The following is a 16,457-nucleotide window of genomic DNA, read 5'->3' on the forward strand; positions in this document are numbered from 1 at the left end:
TTTAGTAAACACAGGCCTGGGCTGATGTCAATAAATTGTAACTCCTACTCAGATAAACAGATTGCTGGCATGAAAGTATATCTCACTGTTTAACATCAGTGAAGTTATTAGCTATCTTCAGCCTTTTATTTACCAAATATGAACATTTTAGAGGATGCAATCATCTCTGTTTTGAAAGTAATGAGCAAAGAACAGCAAACAATTTCTTTCCAAAATGGATAAACCTTTTTAGCAGCAGTGTTTAACATTTATAGAAGAAAGTGCACAGAAAATAAGCACTACGTATTATTGATGCTGCATTCAGGCGATCTTGATAATGGACGCCCTTTACTCTGGCAGGAGAATCCTAACAGATGATCCTCTGGCAACCATGAACCCCGGGTGAAGAGGCTGAGAGAACGTGGCCTGAACTCTGTGCAGGAGCGTCATTTCGCCAGAATCCGCCAGACTGTAGAAAGACAGGATCCCCGCCTTATGATTCAGATACACTCCCACCCTGGAGGAGCAGGGGACGCGTACTTTAGTCTTGACTTCATCGTGCCAGAACGTGCAGCCAGACACCGAAAGGGACAAGCACCAGGACCGGTCGCTGTATCCGAAGCCGCACTCCTCCACTGCCGTCCCTTTATAGCAGACGGCGACCTCCACCCTCGGGCCCTTCCACTCCGCCTCCCAGTAGCAAACGCCAGATAAGCCTTCAGCGCACAGTACCTGGTCGTATTCTGTGAACCTCTCTGGGTGGGCCGGGTAGCTCTGGGCCTTTTTACTCCATGTCACCTTGCGGTTTCCCTCAGACAGCGAAAGGTTTTCAAATGCCGTGTTGGGATCCAGACTGAGCTGACAGGAGTCTGGAATTTAGAAACTGTTATTATTCAGTTGCTGTGATATAGTGTGTGTGTGTGTGAGTGTGTGTGTGTTTCAGAGACAGAGAGAGAGAACGAGAGAGGCACAGAGACACATGTTCATTAAGGTATTTATGTCAAAATAACACCTTACACATGGAAAACTCCTGTCTTGTCTTGGGATCAGGATCAACTTGCACTGAAACAAGAAAAAACATCACCATTGTTTTGTTATCCTGAAAACAGCACTGATGACACTTGGGAGAATCAGCAATTTTGTATATAATTTCATTGTACCAACATGAAGTTATTTTCTCACTTTTCTCAGCTATGTCAGCGATAGCCTTGGACATGCTTTCCAGTCTCTCTCTCACATCAGAAATCACTTTCTTGACAAACTCAAAAGGCGTGTGCAGCTGGACGCTGGCGTCAGACGTCACGTCAGATTCTGGACGGTCAAATATAGACTGGCAACTCTAGAAAGGTTTAAAAAAGAGAAACGTAATATAAATGCAACATAAACACAGTTTGATCAAATCACACACACACAGTGTCAAAGATCATTGGACTTTCCTCTCTGAACCTCACAGACCTCAACACAGGTCTCAAGAGACTTCCTGATTAAAGAAAGGTATCTATCTATCTATCTATCTATCTATCTATCTATCTATCTATCTATCTATTTACCTATCTATCTATCTATCTATCTATCTATCTATCTATCTATCTATCCACAGTATCTATCTACCTATCTATCTAGCTATCTATCTATCTATCTATCTATCCACAGTATCTATCTACCTATCTATCTATGTTATGTCCACCTGCAGGAAGTGGATGTGGTCCTCGGTGAGTGAGAGCTGCTTCAGCTCCTCGTCTCTCTCCCTCAGCTCGGCGATCTCCCTCTCCAGACGCTGCTCCAGTCCCTCTGCTCGGCTCATCGCAGCCTCCTCCTGATCTCTGATCAGCTTCTTCACAGCAGAGCGCCTTTTCTCAGTCGACAGGATTATTTCGGCAAAGGTTTTCTCGCTTTCATCGATTGCCACATCAGCAGAACACTGACAGTGCAAAAAAACAGAAAAAGAAAAAAGGATGCTCTTAATGTCCATGAAGAAAATGGACTAAGAAATGACTGTGTGAACACGTGAGATAATATTCACCTTTAGTGTTTTCATCGTCTGCCTCAGCTGTCGCAGCTCCTTCTCTTTCTCCTGAATTCTCTGCTGGTAGCTTCGCTTTTTCTTTCCAAATTGTTTCTGAAAACAAATCATATTGTCCACCCCGCTGTTTACTCTTGAATTGTGCAGTGCCAAAACAATAGTGTAGCCTAAACACACAGGTACATCTATATTAGATTGACTGATTGATTAGTTTATTAAAGTGTCATACACACAAGATGCCCAGCCCACATGGACTTACATGACACTACCAATTAGTTACATGGGTGTAGGCCTACATCATCAAAAAATGAAAAGATTCAGCAAACTCAGATATCACACAAACAGAATATCCTGCCATTCCCCCCCATGCTTTATAAATGAAGGGAGCAATATGGAAACTACCCTTTCTAAAACATAGTTCAAGTTTTTCATAATCATCTAGCCAGAAGAAATTCATAAAGACAGAAGACATTTTGCTATATACAACACAATTCTAAACACATTTCTACACATAATATCTGCCTATAATTACCATTGAATATACCGACCTCTTCAACTGCCACTACATACTGGTCTAGGCAGAGATTATTCCCCATTCATGTGATTAAGTCAAATTAAGACCAATCTGTGACCCATCAGTTTTGATTTGGATTTTGATTCCACATTGATTTGCACACTACTCCTGATATTGTAACAACAAAGTCACAAGCAAGCTGACACCTGTTTGTCTGTCCTCTCTGCTGCAGCCGAGACAGTGTCGTGACCTTTGTGCTCATCCATCACACACAGCAGACAGATGCACTGGCCGTCAGTGCGGCAGTACACCTCCAGCAGTTTGTCATGTTTAGAGCAGATCTTCTCCTGTATCGAAGCTGAGATTTCCACCAGCTTGTGCCTCTTGAACGCAGCAGATTCATAGTGGGGCTGCAGGTGGGTGGCGCAATAAGAGGCCAGACACACCAGGCAAGACTTGACAGCTTTGAGCTTCCTCACAGTGCAGAAATCACACTCCACGTCCCCCGGGCCGGCTTCGCCCTGGGCAAAAACACCACGGTCATTTTTGGCCCCTGCAGTTAGTTTTTCCACCAGCTCGGCCAGCACCGTGTTCTTGTTCAGGACAGGCCTCGGGGTGAAGGTGTGTCTGCACTGGGGACAGCTGTACACCCTACGGCCCTTCCTCTGATGCTCCTGATCCCAGTAGCCGTCGATGCAGGCCTTGCAGTAGCTGTGCCCACACTGCAGAGTCACGGGGCTCCTCAGCAGGTCCAGGCATATCGAGCAGGAAAACGGATCTGGGTCTTTGGAAATAGCCTCTGCCATCTTGACCACGGCACACTCTAACTTTCGTTTCGTTTTCTGAAAACGAAAGTTAGACAGTATGGGAGTGGTTATAATGTCTGTTGTCTGACTAGCTCTCCGCAGATAAAATGTAATACAGATGCCAAATAAAGAAGTAGCGACCTTTAAGCTACTCCACAAATAAATCAACTTGTCAAAAATACACCAGCTTAACAATGTTTTGAATATTTTACTTTATAGTCGAACTTACTTCTCCTCGAGGCATTGCCCTCCCCTTGTATTGTTCATAGTTAATATTACGGTGTGATAAAACATAAAGAAATTTGTTTCTTTTTATGATATCTAAATATTTAGAGGGGATGAAACGAGGAGACAACATAGGAATCGAGGAGACACCATATGAAACGAGGGGACACATTTTCATGCGAGATTTGAGCAGAACGCGAGATTTCTGTGGTAGTCAAGGAAACTGTGAGGAGTCGGTCTAGTCCTGATGATGTTTGTGTTCGGCACAGAGCGTTTTGAACGATGGACTTACCGCAGCCGATCAGAAAACGTTTAGGAGATTTCTCTCGGAATGTATTTATTGACCAGAGTCGTACCCAGCTAACCCCGGAAGACCATGCCGCATTTTTGGGACATGGTGAGTAAAAATTCAGTTGTGGACGTGTACAAGTTAGCATTAGTTAACCTAGCTAACGCTAGGCTTCAGTAGCATCTGTTTATCTTCCTTAGCGCTTTCTGTTTTTACAACGGTAGCCGTAACTTACAGATGCTTTAACCACATTTCCCTTTTTGCATGTCTTTGTTTTCAGACAGAAAGGTTGTATCCAGTCTCACACTCCAGATGTCTCTATACTTCAACATGTGGTTCTTCCCCCTGTGGTGGATCAGCGAAGTCGTGATGCTGGACCTCAAGGTAAAATAGAGAAAGGGGGAGAGAAACTGTGTGTGTGTGTATGAGAGAAGGGGATTTGGGCTAATATCCACTAATACTAAATCCTCCCAAATAAAACACATTCTGTAATCGTGTCAGGAACCTCCAGTTATACATTATCAAGTCTTGGAGTGGCAGAGAACAGAGCTCAGTTCACTGATCCCCATAAAGCATCTAGACAACCCTCAGTTTGGCCTAACCAAATTACAATAAAAACAAACTATTGATTTAGGAAGGAAATAACTACATCCCAAAATTATTTGGAAACGTATTTGGTCCTAAACAGCCAGTACACATTGGCAGAGTATATACAGTAACCATTCTGACTGATCCTAAACTCTCACTAGCAAGAGAGAGGGAGAGTCAAAGAGAGACAAAAAGTTTTATAATACAAGAGAGTGCATGTATATTTTCTGTATTTTCTGATAACATTTCTATGTATTATTGTTGTGACTGTCATTTCCACCAGTATCCTGCCCTGCCAGACTACTACAAGTTCATCCTAGTCACTGTTCTCATCCTGATGACTCTGATTGAGCCCATTAGACTCTACCTTGGCTATGCTGGGAACCTGCAAGAAAAGGTAGCGTGTGCACCCATGGACACAAAAGGAAACATTTATAATCAGGTGTATAGAGCTGATGTGGTACAGGTCAACATAACACACAAAACCCATAGACAACAATACTTTCTCTAACAGGACGTGAAAACTAAAATAAGCCTTTTGTTCTCCTCTATTTTCTGCCTGCATTAGGTCCCAGAGTTGGCTGGTTTCTGGCTGCTGAGCATCCTGCTGCAGTTTCCGCTGATCCTTTTCCAGCTTTTCAATGAAGCCATTCTCATATTGCCCATGGAGAGGGGGGTTCACATAGTTCTCGCCATGTTCATACTCACACAGGTAAGATTGCGTTCCACCTGAAAGTTGAGTTTTGGTAGTTCTACCGTTTCCAGTCTGAGCATTACACATAACTGAGATTATCTTTCTATCTTATTGTTTGGTGATTCTCGTTGATTAATTCATTCAATCTCCATCCTGTTTCTTTCTCCTCAAATCACCCAGGCTCTCTCTGGTTTTTTGGCGTTGCGAGAGATGGTCAGACACACAGAAAGCCAATTCCATCTCCGACAGTTTGACTGAAGTCTGAAACTCGTACCCTGACTGCCTTGTTCGCCACCTGTCTGCAAAAGCATTGTTTCATAACATTTGTATTAAGTCCAATAAGTGGGACACTATTTCTTTTCCACAATGACTTATCAAAGAGCCTTGGTAAAAAGTTTGCACATATTTATTTTTGTATTTTATTGACATTTTGGTCCACATGTTTGTAGTTTTTATAGTGTCAATAAATGAAATGTACATAGCATTCTGCCTATGTATCATCTATTACTATCTATCAGTTAAAATAATGAAGACCCTCTGTAGGTGTACTCTGAGAGTTCAAGTATGAGGGTTTGTCAGTAAATCCTGTCCCTACCAGTCTCAACACTATACAAAAAATGAACCGGCATATGTATTATCGAAAAACTCAGTTTTATCATGGTTTATATCACAGTTTGCCAGTTGACTGTAATTTTTATGAATCTATAGGGATAGAGGATATTGCACAGTATATTATCTAAGTTCCATGGTCACACTGCTTATTTCCTACCACATCTGTTGTTTAGCATGCCTATTGACGTTCTAGCAGAAGCACAATGTGTACTCATGTTCTTCATCCATCCACAGAGGTTCATATTCCTGGCCAGAGAAAATGAGAGAATGAAAATGTATTTGTAGTTGTCAGCTTAAAGACGTTGTGCCCTACAGTGGGGCAGATTGTGACGGCCTTTTGACCATTCGTTCCTCTGGAGCCATACTTCGTTGGCTTTCTCTCCCAGGGTGAGAGAGTGTGGTGTCCTTTGCCAGGGTGAGCCTCTGAGGCCGACCAAGAGTGTTGTACCGGGAAGGTGGAGGGTCTGTCTGGATGAGGCCTGTAGTCCTGGACAATGGAGGTAAAATGGCCAATTCCTTCTTCTCTTCCACGGTCTCCTTGGTCACTCTGAAGAAATTTAGGAGGGGAGGGGGCATAGAAGAACATTGGCTAAAAGACCATAAAATAAAAATAAAGAATAGAATGCATAATACTGCATAATAATACTAATGCAGATAATACTCTGATTAATTGTTGTCATCAGAATCAAAAATCATGGCTTAATCAGGATAATTCCTGCTTTTATTTGGGCCCTTTTTGTGTAAAGTTTGCAAAATGTGCTCTAAATGAAATGCATCTCACATTTTTTGTACCTTTGGTTGTAGCTTGCACTCCCAGCTGTCACAGCATCTTCTCCCAGCTCTTGCCTGAATGCTGGCTCCCTCTGTTTCACCCTCTTATGTCCCATCCTTTGGACTGCAATGCCAGCCTGGCCATTCAACAAACTGAGAGAGAGAAAGGGTGAGAGAGAGAGGGGGTTGATCAGTGACCGAGAGAAAGTATGGCAGTGACAAACCAGAGTACTCAACAGGAATCTGTGATTAAAAAAAATGACATAAACCTTTTTCCTCTAGGGTCCGTGCCCCTCAGTCCACGCAGGAATGAGTTGGCGTCTGGTTCAGTTTTTCTTAGTGGGTGGTCAGGGGCGAGATCTCTGTGGTCCTGCTCACTGAGAGGCAGACCTCTCAACAATGACACGCCAACTAGATAAATGACAAAATCAGGTGAAAAAGAAGAAGAATTGAGGTCAGCTAACGGTGCACCATATATGTTTTTTCTGGTCAAAAAGGAAACAAGCTTTGTAATTGATATGAAAATTTCTCTCACTCAACTCTATTCCTCAAAGATCATCATTACGGTACATATCTCATGTAAGTATTTCGGTGTGTATATGAGTGTGCAACCTTCCATGGCATGTCCTTCCTGTTCCTGGTGCCGCTGTTTGCTTTTGAGAGCGTCGGTGTGTGAGGTGGAGGACGAGTCCTCAGGCACAAAGTAGCGTGCCGAGACCCGTAAAGCATTTCTGTCTATGCAAAGCTGCTGGGCGTCGGACTGGCCGGGGTAGACGCTTGATATGAGGCACTTTGTTGGAACAATCTCTGGAACCACCTTGAAGTAGATGCCCGAGGGAGACCTGCCACATAAGAAACACTATTTCTTTTACATTCATTTACACAGCTGGAAAATCTTCATCTTCATCATCTGGCCTCCTCCCAAAAAATACCAATTACAACATTACAGCACAATTGTCCACATATTATGATACAAATATCCAAATAAGAGCCATTCTTAAACTGTTAGCCTCCGGCCCCCACTTATCCCATGGAGCCATGTATTGTCTATCAATAAGGATAAGATTTACTGTGATTTTTACCTGTGGGTTGCCGTAAGTGAAGCTGGTAGCCTACCTGAAAGAGCGAGATAAGTTTCAGTACAAGAGAGCTACTGGAAAACAATGAAACTTTTGACTTTGTAATATAAATCAAATTGAGAATTCTGTCATTTCCCTCTAGAACTACATGCAGACTCACCTCTGAAGCCTTTATGGGAGACAAAGGGCTGTAGGGGCTGCTGCTGCTGGGGGGGCTCCATGACGTGTGGCTGAGGTGGAAGGAGGGCGCTCAAGTGCAGCAGCTGCGTTGAACATTTACGCTGTCCCGTCTCCTCTGGTTCCTCTGTGAAGGCCAAAGCCAAACATACTGTATAGTACTAGACCAGACCCGTCCTGATGTCTCGGTGGTTGAATAGACTCCTGAGAGACTGTCTAATGTAATGGACAATCAAGTACTCTTAGCGTATTTTATCAGTCCCTACCAAGCCTCTTCTGTATTTGCAAGCTAAAGGGAGACATGATCAACCATGAGCTACAAAACGATAAAGATGATAATAGTTGTGGCACTAGGGACACTGAGAGTATGGGGATGTTATTTTTTTATCTCTAGAAAGACTGACTCTCCTGTGTATGTAAATATACAGTACCTGAATGAGGCGACGCAGTTGCGTATGTGCTGAGTTGTGGAAACGCTTCGGCCCTGCGATGCAGGTATGCAGCCCTCATAGCTTCCAGGCATTCATTCTAAAACACAGAAAACATCGGGCATCATGCATGGGCAGATGACAGCACCTTCAATCAAAATCAACATCCAACAGGTTGAATTACAGATGTTTCCGTTTGGGTATTGTCAGTGATTGGCCATTTTCAGATTCTCATTAGATGGATCATTACTTTCTCAGTACACTCTTAGCAGTCATCATTACCTTGACAGGCTCACCCCCATGCCACAGGGTCACATGACCGATCCCATTGAGGTGAGTGGCTGGGCAAGGGATAACGGGTTTTCTTACCAGGCTATTCACCTTCAAAACAAAGGGAATATTAACAGGATGACATCTTATGACATCTTCGCACTACTTTGTCTAATTTTTCTCTCTTTTGGCAGGCTCCCTCTCTGTCTTTTTATCTCTCTCGACTTCATACCTGCTCTCTCCTCTTATCTCTCACCACAGTCCGCTCCCGGATCCTCACTTTAACCGTGTTCTCACGGGGCAGGTCGGGCTCCTGCGAAGGCCATTCACTGATCAGTCTCATTCAAAGTTCATAAGAAGTCAATCATTCAAGTGTATGTGCTGGTAGAATGTGTGGGTCTCTTACAATATTTTTGACGCTACTGTGCAGAACCTTGGGCTCTGTGTTGTTCTTCCCCCTGTCCTGCCGCAGCCTGTTCCTGTCCTTACGACTCCGCAGGTGTTTCTTCTTCTTCTTCACGGGAGTTTGCTGTGGAGGAGGGCAGTAGCATGTGGGAAACTCACAGGGGAAGGCATGATTGACAACTGAGTTTCATACTATCACTTGATCCAAATGGGTGTATTAATCTTGCATAGAAAATAAACTGCTAATGTATTGAAATCCTATGCCATGGGACAGTAGGTCTCTATCCATATACCTGTGGATGAACAGCGTCTGGTTGGTTCAGTAAATGTGCTGGTAGTCCGTCAGAATCTGTACTGTTTGAACCACTGGTGCTGTGAAGGCAGAAAAGAAATATTCACAGTCGAGCTGAATGAGAGCCTAAAATTACATATCAGTCTCAGTGAGCTTGGTGTGTGTGTGTGCATGTGTTTCATGGTAAATAACAGGAAAAATCCTTTGTTACCTGGTTTCCAGGTCGGAGACAGAGATGTTGCAGTCGGTGTCCAGCTCTTTGCCCAGCCTCTGTCTGACCTCCTGTCTCAGCAATGCTGCCAGCTCAGTCAGACAGTAAGCGGTCTGATGCGAATGCACAAAGACACACAGAAGAAACAAAGGAACATATAAGAATCACAACAACACAAATGCACAGTACCCATTGAATCACAGGTAAACTCAGGAGTTTAAAAATCAAGCCGTGGTAAAAACTAAGCAAATAGCTAATATCAATCAATGCTGACATTCAGTTCAGGTTTCTACATAACTTTAACCAAACCCAACACAATCAGACAGACTGCTTTGTCAGTCACCTTAGTTGGATCAGGGTCACAGTAGTCCAGCAGGGTGTCACAAAAGTAATAGCCCAGGGACTTCAGGTCCCGCGTGGTAAAGTGAGTCCCTCTCCTGTTACCTGGAATCCACACAGATGATATATCTTCATGACAGGGACAAACACACACACACACACATTCACAAAGAGTAAACTCACCGAGAGTGGAGCCTCCGAAGGTGGACTCCATAGTGTAGCTGTTTCTGATGCCAAGTCTCCACATGGCGATTCGGCCCGTTCCCTCTTTGCTCTTCTGCACCCGGAACTTACAGCTCCGGAAGGAGAACTGAGGAATCATTTTCACAGAAATTATATGAGTATATACTTAACTGAATATCAAGCAATGATGACACCGGCTCTGATACATAATGATTATGAAGTAAACACATATTGCTAAGTAAACATGGCATCAATTACACCAGAGGTTTCTAACCAGTGTATTGAACTATTAGTGACCATGACCTGCTTTTGAGGAGCGCACCAAACACTCTCCCCTTTCCCAACACACAAACCACCTGGCAGAGTTTGTGTAGGCCTACTTTGCATGCTGAAGAATCTTTGTGGTAGCTACTTTTTGAAGTATATTTCAGTAACCTAGCTAAATAGGACTGTGAGAGTGAACATAGGCCAACAACAATTAATTATGTGTATGGCTCTGACGATACAAATTTGATTGTTTGCTGCTTGAAAATATGTTAAGTCCATAAAGGCTGAAAGAGAATGAATAGAGCAAATTAACTTGTACTCGTCAAAAGTCAGCAAAAAGGTTAGACACCCTGATTTGTGAGAATTCTTGAAAAAAAACACAACAGTGCAAGACAGCAACTCTACCTTGTCATTGGCGTTTTTGCTCATCATTAGCGGGAAGACTCTCTCATGAAGCTGCGGCGCAGCATCATCATGGTTGTTACAGCCGTACATGAAGACGTTGTTTTTACGGCTGTGGCCATGAAAGTCACAGTAAAGGACCACATCCCTCTCTGCCATCAGTCTGAGGGAAATATGGAATAACAGGGCAAGAGAGTTTCAATGACGGCTGACGTTCCCACTACCAACACTTGATGGAAAAAAAGTGTGTGCTGTGTTGGGGAAGATACTTTGAAAGTGTAGTTTTACAAGATATAAGTTACTTCACAATGGATGAAGTTTAACTACAGCAAAGCTACACTCTAACACACTAACTACTTCAAAGAGTTCAAACTACCTGCAAAAATACCAGTGATTAGGATATTAAGAAAACTTTTACTTTTCGTTGAAATAAAGTGCATTGAACTGTGTTCACCTTTTCACCATGTTGCGGGTGTGCCAGACGCAGGGAAAGGAATCCCTGAGCATGGTCCTGTAGTTCCTGTTGAGGTCCCTGCCGGCCAGAGAGCAGCGGTAATTCCCCACCACCACACCGTCTGGGTTCAGCATCGGCACCACCTGCAGGACCAGAGAGGGAATACAACAGAAAGAAGGGAGAAAAGTTGCTGTTAGTGTCAAAAACAGGTATAATGCTAAAAAGTCTGTCCCAATCAGGAAAAAACTTGTTAGACAGAAATACTTGATGTAGCTTACAACAGGACCTCTTCATTTAGCGCATTCACCATCTAACTATCATATCATAACACTGAAATGTATGGGACTATGGGCTTGAGTCCCATCACCTTAAAAACAAAAGTGTCCCTGAGTAGCTGAGCGTCGTCCGAGTCCCCGAGCAGGAAGTCCAGGAATCCCTCCATCATCCAGGAGCCGTTGGTTTCCCCAGGGTGCACCCGGGCCGTTACCACCACCGCCTTCCTGGTCCTCCCCTCCGCCCGGCCGCCGCCCGAGGACGACACCGTCAACACGTACACGTTGTTCCCGGCGAGGCTGCGGCACAGCACTCGCAGTTTACAGTAGGCTGCGACCGCGGGGTCGGAGGTGACGCGGCTGAGGTAGCGCTGCAGGTGGGAGTAGGTGTAGGGGTAGCAGTGGGCCAGGTAGCAGGTGTCCGAGTCGTAAGGGAACTGGCAAGTCCAGGTGAGCGAGTACAAGGTGAGGGTGAGGCTGTTGTTGTCCTGTTTGGCCTGATAAGAGACAGAGATGAAGGTCTTAGAGAGAGATCTTACTTCTGCAGTCGTAAGGCCACTTGAGACTGGACATAACTTGCAAGAGCCACCCACCTGATTGCAGTTCCGGTAATATCTGATATTGGAACCGATGCGGTGCCACCCAACACCTTTCTCCTCGGAGGCCCTCTCAGAGTAGAGGAGCGGCCTCATGCCCAGAGAATACAGGCTGCGGCCCTTCATCAAGTTGATAATAGTGAAGCGGTAGGTCACTCCAGCCTTCATGTTCCTGACCCTGAAGTAAAACCACTGCGTGTGTTTGTTGGTGTACATGTCTGAGCGCAGGGTGAGCTCATAGTCGTGGACACCCCTGGGTAGGGGTAGGCAGGAAAATGGGTGGAGAGAGAGAGAGAGACAGAAAGAGAGTAATTTAGTCGAGAGCCAAGGTAAAATCTAACGGGGATGAAAATAAGATGGTTGAAAATCTGAAACAACAAATAAGGAGTTTAGGCTCCAGAGACTCACACTTGCACGGCCTTCTGCAGGTTCCCACTCTCAAAGCGTGACTCAAAGTCAAGGGTGGGGTCCCTCTGCTGTATGCCGAAGGGGGCGGCGCTCTTAATGGGCCCCCTGCTTCCTCCGACACGAGAGCAGGTGAAGTAGGGTCTCTTAGTGGCTTAATAGGTGATAGAGAACAACGGGAAAAACGGTGAATATCGAATGCTAAATTCATCAAAAACAGCGCTTTCAATGAAAATGGATTAAGTTCTTGTATTGTTTCTCAGAGGGTAGTAGTGAGAGATATGAGAGATAATGTTAGTTGTTTATATCTAGGGTTACACAGCCAAACAATTAGCTACTGAGGCACTTGAGCTGACTGATGTCCTGCCATAATCACCATGATATATTAAACATAACCAGTTAAGCTAATGAGGTTGTTAATTAAGCTAATTAATACTATTTGCTAATTAATTAGCAAATACATCTATGTGAACATACTTGTCTTCATATAACACATTGGCGGCATTAATATGAACTCTGTACCCTAAAGCATTAAGGAGTTACAGTGGCTTCAAGAAAATCTGTTTTTACTCATTAATATGCAATTTTTAGCAGCAAGGTTGTTCTTGAATTACTGTGTTGTGCACAACAATGTCTCTACACATCAGGCAGGCAGGCAGGCAGACAGACAGACAGGTGCATACTATGTACCATGGTGGTGCAACATAAAAACACCTTTTTTGTCATAAATGTACCATGGTCAACGCAGTATACCACATTCCCCCTCTCCTCTCCGACTGGCATGGGTGCCCTCTCATGTCCTGTGGTCTGGTAGAAAGGCTCTGGGTCCGGTGGGTCCCACTCTACAACACAGCAAAACACCCAACAGTATGGCTAGGTGTGAAACTGAGCAACAAAAGGGCGTGGATACTTTTGCAACTGTGTTTTGATTTATTGTGTTCCATGTAGCTCAGTTATCATCGCAATAAATACTAGCAATACGACTACAGAGGGGTTAGATTAGATGAGCTCACTTATTTCAGACTGAATATTTGCCAGGAACATTTTCTCGCCGCTATTTCTAGACTCAATGGCTTTGTGCATAATAATAACATGCCTGGTTAAATAAAGGTTAAAAACAATTTAAAAAAATACCTATGTGATGGATGATGTCGTCAATGACCTCACACTCTATGGGCCAGCGGGGGCAGGAGACAGAGGGGAAGGTAAACAGGTCCAGAGGCTCCCTGAGGCTGAAGATGGGTCGGCTGCCATTAAAGTCTATCACCAGCTGCCTGGTCCGCAGAGCCTGGCTCAGGTCTGTGGAGACTGAGTGGGAACATAAAACAAACACTTTAAATGAACTGTAAAAAAATTAGTTCTTCTTCCATGCTCATGACCCTTCCATTAGTACACTATGGCTATACATTTTTCATCAGGTCAATTTACTTAATCCCAGTCACGCCACCTCTAATTGACAACCCATTTACCCAGGGATTATGCTGAACCTGATCGCTTTAACTCAATTACAAAGCAGCTTTTGTTTAATGTATTATGATCTAGCATGACGAATCACACTGTTGTTTGCATTCAATGTTTACCACCTCTCCCTTTTATTCATTCCACCATAACCCATCATTTCACAACTGTATTAGCTACACAAGCCAAAGCTGTGCATGACAGGCCATCCTTGTTTCTCTCACTCAACATCAAACATGACTTTATTTCAACACTATGAATCAAATATCATAACTAAATATCAAATGCAACCTATATGAAAATGTCTTACATTGTCTTCTGCCTGCCAAATCCTGCTCCTCTTCCTCGGTGTTGGAGTCGTTGGTGTCAGGATGGTCCACTGGGTAAACATTCCTCCAGTTCCTGATGGCAGAGAGACTGCCATGGTGGGTGTTTTCTCTGCCTGAGTGGGAAAACTTGAGTCAGTATAGCCCCTTATTCAATGTTTGATCCTAATTTCTAAACTAAAAATGAGTCAAAACTGTATTGGCTAGACTATGCCAACCGTCTTGTAATGTAATAACCGGGGGGCAGTGCTGACAGCAGCACTACCACCCCAACCCTCAACCCCTGGTCTGTGATCATGTTCACATAGTCCAAAACCTCTGAAATCTTGAAAAATCACATCATTGCTTTCTCAGATCATTATTTGGAAGTGTGAGTGTACAAAGCATCGTGTGAATTGGTAATTGTGGTAACTGGTAATCGTCCAGAGGATGAGAAGATATAGCCTAAGTCAGGTCTAACCAAACTCACATGTGAAGTGTTGAAGGTGGTACAAGATGAATCTCTCATATGAATCTTCAGTTGTCCTCTTAAAATGAAACGGAAATGTCAAATAAACTGTTTCACATTATAGATTAAATTCAACCCACCCATTGCTGGTAGCCGTTCAACATAGACTATAACGTTAACGTACACAAACGTTAGCTGATACTGATACTGACCAGAATGTCCGTCTTCAGTGCAGGAGACATCGTTGCCTTGATATGTCAGCAATAATTTGGCTTTCTTCATTCACGTTTTAATGTATTTTGAGAGTTAGCTACCACATTAATGAATCATACACGCTTCCCTGGGCCAGGCTTTATTCAGTGTTGCAAACGAACGTTACCATTAGCTTCTTCACTCGGCTAAATGCTAGCTCCTCTCAGTTTTCTCGCGTATAATTCTTCTTACACCTTACGAGGACAGAGATTTACATTGTAATCTAAATATTTTAGGTCTAACAAAAGGCCCCTCGCTCTAAACGTAACACTAATTGCGCGACGCAAACTTGCTCGGCTAGCAAAACAATCTTTCACAAACTCCGTTGCCCAGCAACCGATCTCTCAACACTGCGGTTGCCATGGAGACTGAGAGGCCATATCGACTTGGAGTGATCAGAATACACTGCAACCTGGTTCAATTTGCCATTTTATATTATTATTCATCTGTCACCATGTATTATTACTTGCCATTATCATTTATTATGGTTATTACAATCAAAGCTTTGTCGGTATATACTGAATTGTGCTTCATGCCACTAAAGCTTATTCAATTAAGAGTGAAAAGTTATGGAGGACCAAAATTGTCACAATTAAATAAATAAATATGTCTCAGTGAAATAAATAATTACATAAATAAATACAAAAATACATTTAAAAAAATAATAATTGATTGTTTTCCTTTAAAAATGATAAAATAATATTATTTCATAATTATTGTTTTCATAATAACATGAATATATTTAATTGTATTTGCTTTTTTTATTTTTCAAATGGCTTTTATTTTCAATTATTATATTATTATTAATTCTGAATAATATTATGATATTATTCAGAAATCGAGATCAGAAATCAATTCAAAGTGGTTCTTTTTTTTAATTTACCTTTTTCTTTTTTCATTGCTCCTCTTTTTATTTCATAATAACACTTCATTTCATAATGTCACTTTTCATAATGTCTCAGCCATCTGTCAATCAAAGTGAATGGGGCGGGATCTATTTGCTGATTGGGTAATCCTTTGCAATCTATTATTTTTCCTTGCTCTGAGGCTGGTCTTGCCCCATGGGCCAAATGACGTTAAAAAAAGTCATAATATTACGAGAATAAAGTGGTAATTTTGAGAAAAATATTACTTTAATATATTATCAGCACCTGGATAAGGACCTGACACCGCAGGAGAGAAGAGGAGCAGTTCACTTCCCCACAGAATCCCGACAGCTGCCAACAGCTCCCAGCACTTCAGCTACACTCAGCTAACAGCTAACAGGTAATTGTAGGGAAATTGTTTGCTAACTCTAGCTATATTTAGCATGCATTCCTACCTATGATTCCTACTATGGATGTCAATTTTGGGTTATTTTTCTTGGCCCAACATCTGTCATCGACCCTCTTTATTAACAGTTAACTAGGGAGATTATTAGGCTACTTCCTGGCTCTGTTGAGTGCATTGATTCTTGTATTGATTAATACCTTCTACCATGACAGACGTTACTGTCTTCTACTACGATTCCGTTCTATTCTACTACAACTCTAGTATTTTTACTGTAGCTCTACTGTCATATAGTATGACTCTACCCCACTGATGCTGACCTGGTTTCTTCTGTGTGTGTGTGTGTGCATGCAGTGAGCTAGAGGTTTTTTGTGAAACCTCCTGGAGATCTGTCCTCTCTGTCCTGTCTGTCTGAGGAGCCCA

At 43.0% G+C, this 16,457-nt stretch overlaps 3 protein-coding genes across 3 annotated transcripts; 1 reads left to right on the forward strand and 2 right to left on the reverse strand.

Annotated features, from left to right (window-relative positions):
• Window positions 1-226: 226 nt before the first annotated feature.
• LOC139912528 (tripartite motif-containing protein 16-like) lies at window positions 227-3,335 on the reverse strand. Its single transcript, XM_071900357.2, has 6 exons — window positions 2,723-3,335; window positions 2,003-2,098; window positions 1,667-1,900; window positions 1,162-1,318; window positions 997-1,041; window positions 227-848 (listed from the first exon to the last, which is right to left on the reverse strand). The coding sequence occupies exons 1-6, from the start codon at window positions 3,320-3,322 to the stop codon at window positions 328-330; spliced, it is 1,653 nt and encodes a 550-aa protein (XP_071756458.2). The 5' UTR covers window positions 3,323-3,335; the 3' UTR covers window positions 227-327.
• A 454-nt stretch (window positions 3,336-3,789) lies between these two features.
• Window positions 3,790-5,551, forward strand: tmem17 (transmembrane protein 17). The gene is made up of 5 exons (XM_071900381.2): window positions 3,790-3,944; window positions 4,117-4,220; window positions 4,708-4,821; window positions 4,993-5,136; window positions 5,299-5,551. The coding sequence occupies exons 1-5, from the start codon at window positions 3,830-3,832 to the stop codon at window positions 5,374-5,376; spliced, it is 555 nt and encodes a 184-aa protein (XP_071756482.2). The 5' UTR covers window positions 3,790-3,829; the 3' UTR covers window positions 5,377-5,551.
• A 47-nt stretch (window positions 5,552-5,598) lies between these two features.
• agbl2 (AGBL carboxypeptidase 2) lies at window positions 5,599-14,755 on the reverse strand. The gene is made up of 21 exons (XM_078283065.1): window positions 14,716-14,755; window positions 14,050-14,181; window positions 13,416-13,589; window positions 13,016-13,123; window positions 12,285-12,435; window positions 11,874-12,129; window positions 11,376-11,777; window positions 11,009-11,151; window positions 10,558-10,717; window positions 9,886-10,012; window positions 9,707-9,807; window positions 9,364-9,476; window positions 9,154-9,232; window positions 8,862-8,984; window positions 8,688-8,768; window positions 8,468-8,566; window positions 8,189-8,285; window positions 7,741-7,884; window positions 7,584-7,617; window positions 7,114-7,343; window positions 5,599-6,275 (listed from the first exon to the last, which is right to left on the reverse strand). Exons 1-21 carry the CDS (start codon window positions 14,753-14,755, stop codon window positions 6,040-6,042), a joined length of 3,030 nt encoding a protein of 1,009 aa, XP_078139191.1. The 3' UTR covers window positions 5,599-6,039.
• Window positions 14,756-16,457: the final 1,702 nt, after the last annotated feature.

The sequence above is a fragment of the Centroberyx gerrardi genome, chromosome 4, assembly GCF_048128805.1.
Source record: "Centroberyx gerrardi isolate f3 chromosome 4, fCenGer3.hap1.cur.20231027, whole genome shotgun sequence".
NCBI classification, from domain to species: domain Eukaryota; kingdom Metazoa; phylum Chordata; class Actinopteri; order Beryciformes; family Berycidae; genus Centroberyx; species Centroberyx gerrardi.

Coding starts and splice junctions, on each gene's coding strand:
- LOC139912528 (XM_071900357.2), bottom strand. CDS start 3,322: ATGGCAGAGGCTATTTCCAAAGACCCAGATCCGTTTTCCTGCTCGATA. Junction 2,099..2,722: donor CAGAGAGGACAGACAAACAG/GTGTCAGCTTGC, acceptor ATTTGTTTTCAG/AAACAATTTGGAAAGAAAAA. Junction 849..996: donor AAGACAGGAGTTTTCCATGT/GTAAGGTGTTAT, acceptor TCTAAATTCCAG/ACTCCTGTCAGCTCAGTCTG.
- tmem17 (XM_071900381.2), top strand. CDS start 3,830: ATGGACTTACCGCAGCCGATCAGAAAACGTTTAGGAGATTTCTCTCGG. Junction 3,945..4,116: donor TGCCGCATTTTTGGGACATG/GTGAGTAAAAAT, acceptor CTTTGTTTTCAG/ACAGAAAGGTTGTATCCAGT. Junction 4,822..4,992: donor CTGGGAACCTGCAAGAAAAG/GTAGCGTGTGCA, acceptor TGCCTGCATTAG/GTCCCAGAGTTGGCTGGTTT.
- agbl2 (XM_078283065.1), bottom strand. CDS start 14,755: ATGTCTCCTGCACTGAAGACGGACATTCTGGTCAGTATCA. Junction 13,124..13,415: donor CGACATCATCCATCACATAG/GTATTTTTTTAA, acceptor GCTGTGTTGTAG/AGTGGGACCCACCGGACCCA. Junction 7,885..8,188: donor AACTGCGTCGCCTCATTCAG/GTACTGTATATT, acceptor TGGCCTTCACAG/AGGAACCAGAGGAGACGGGA.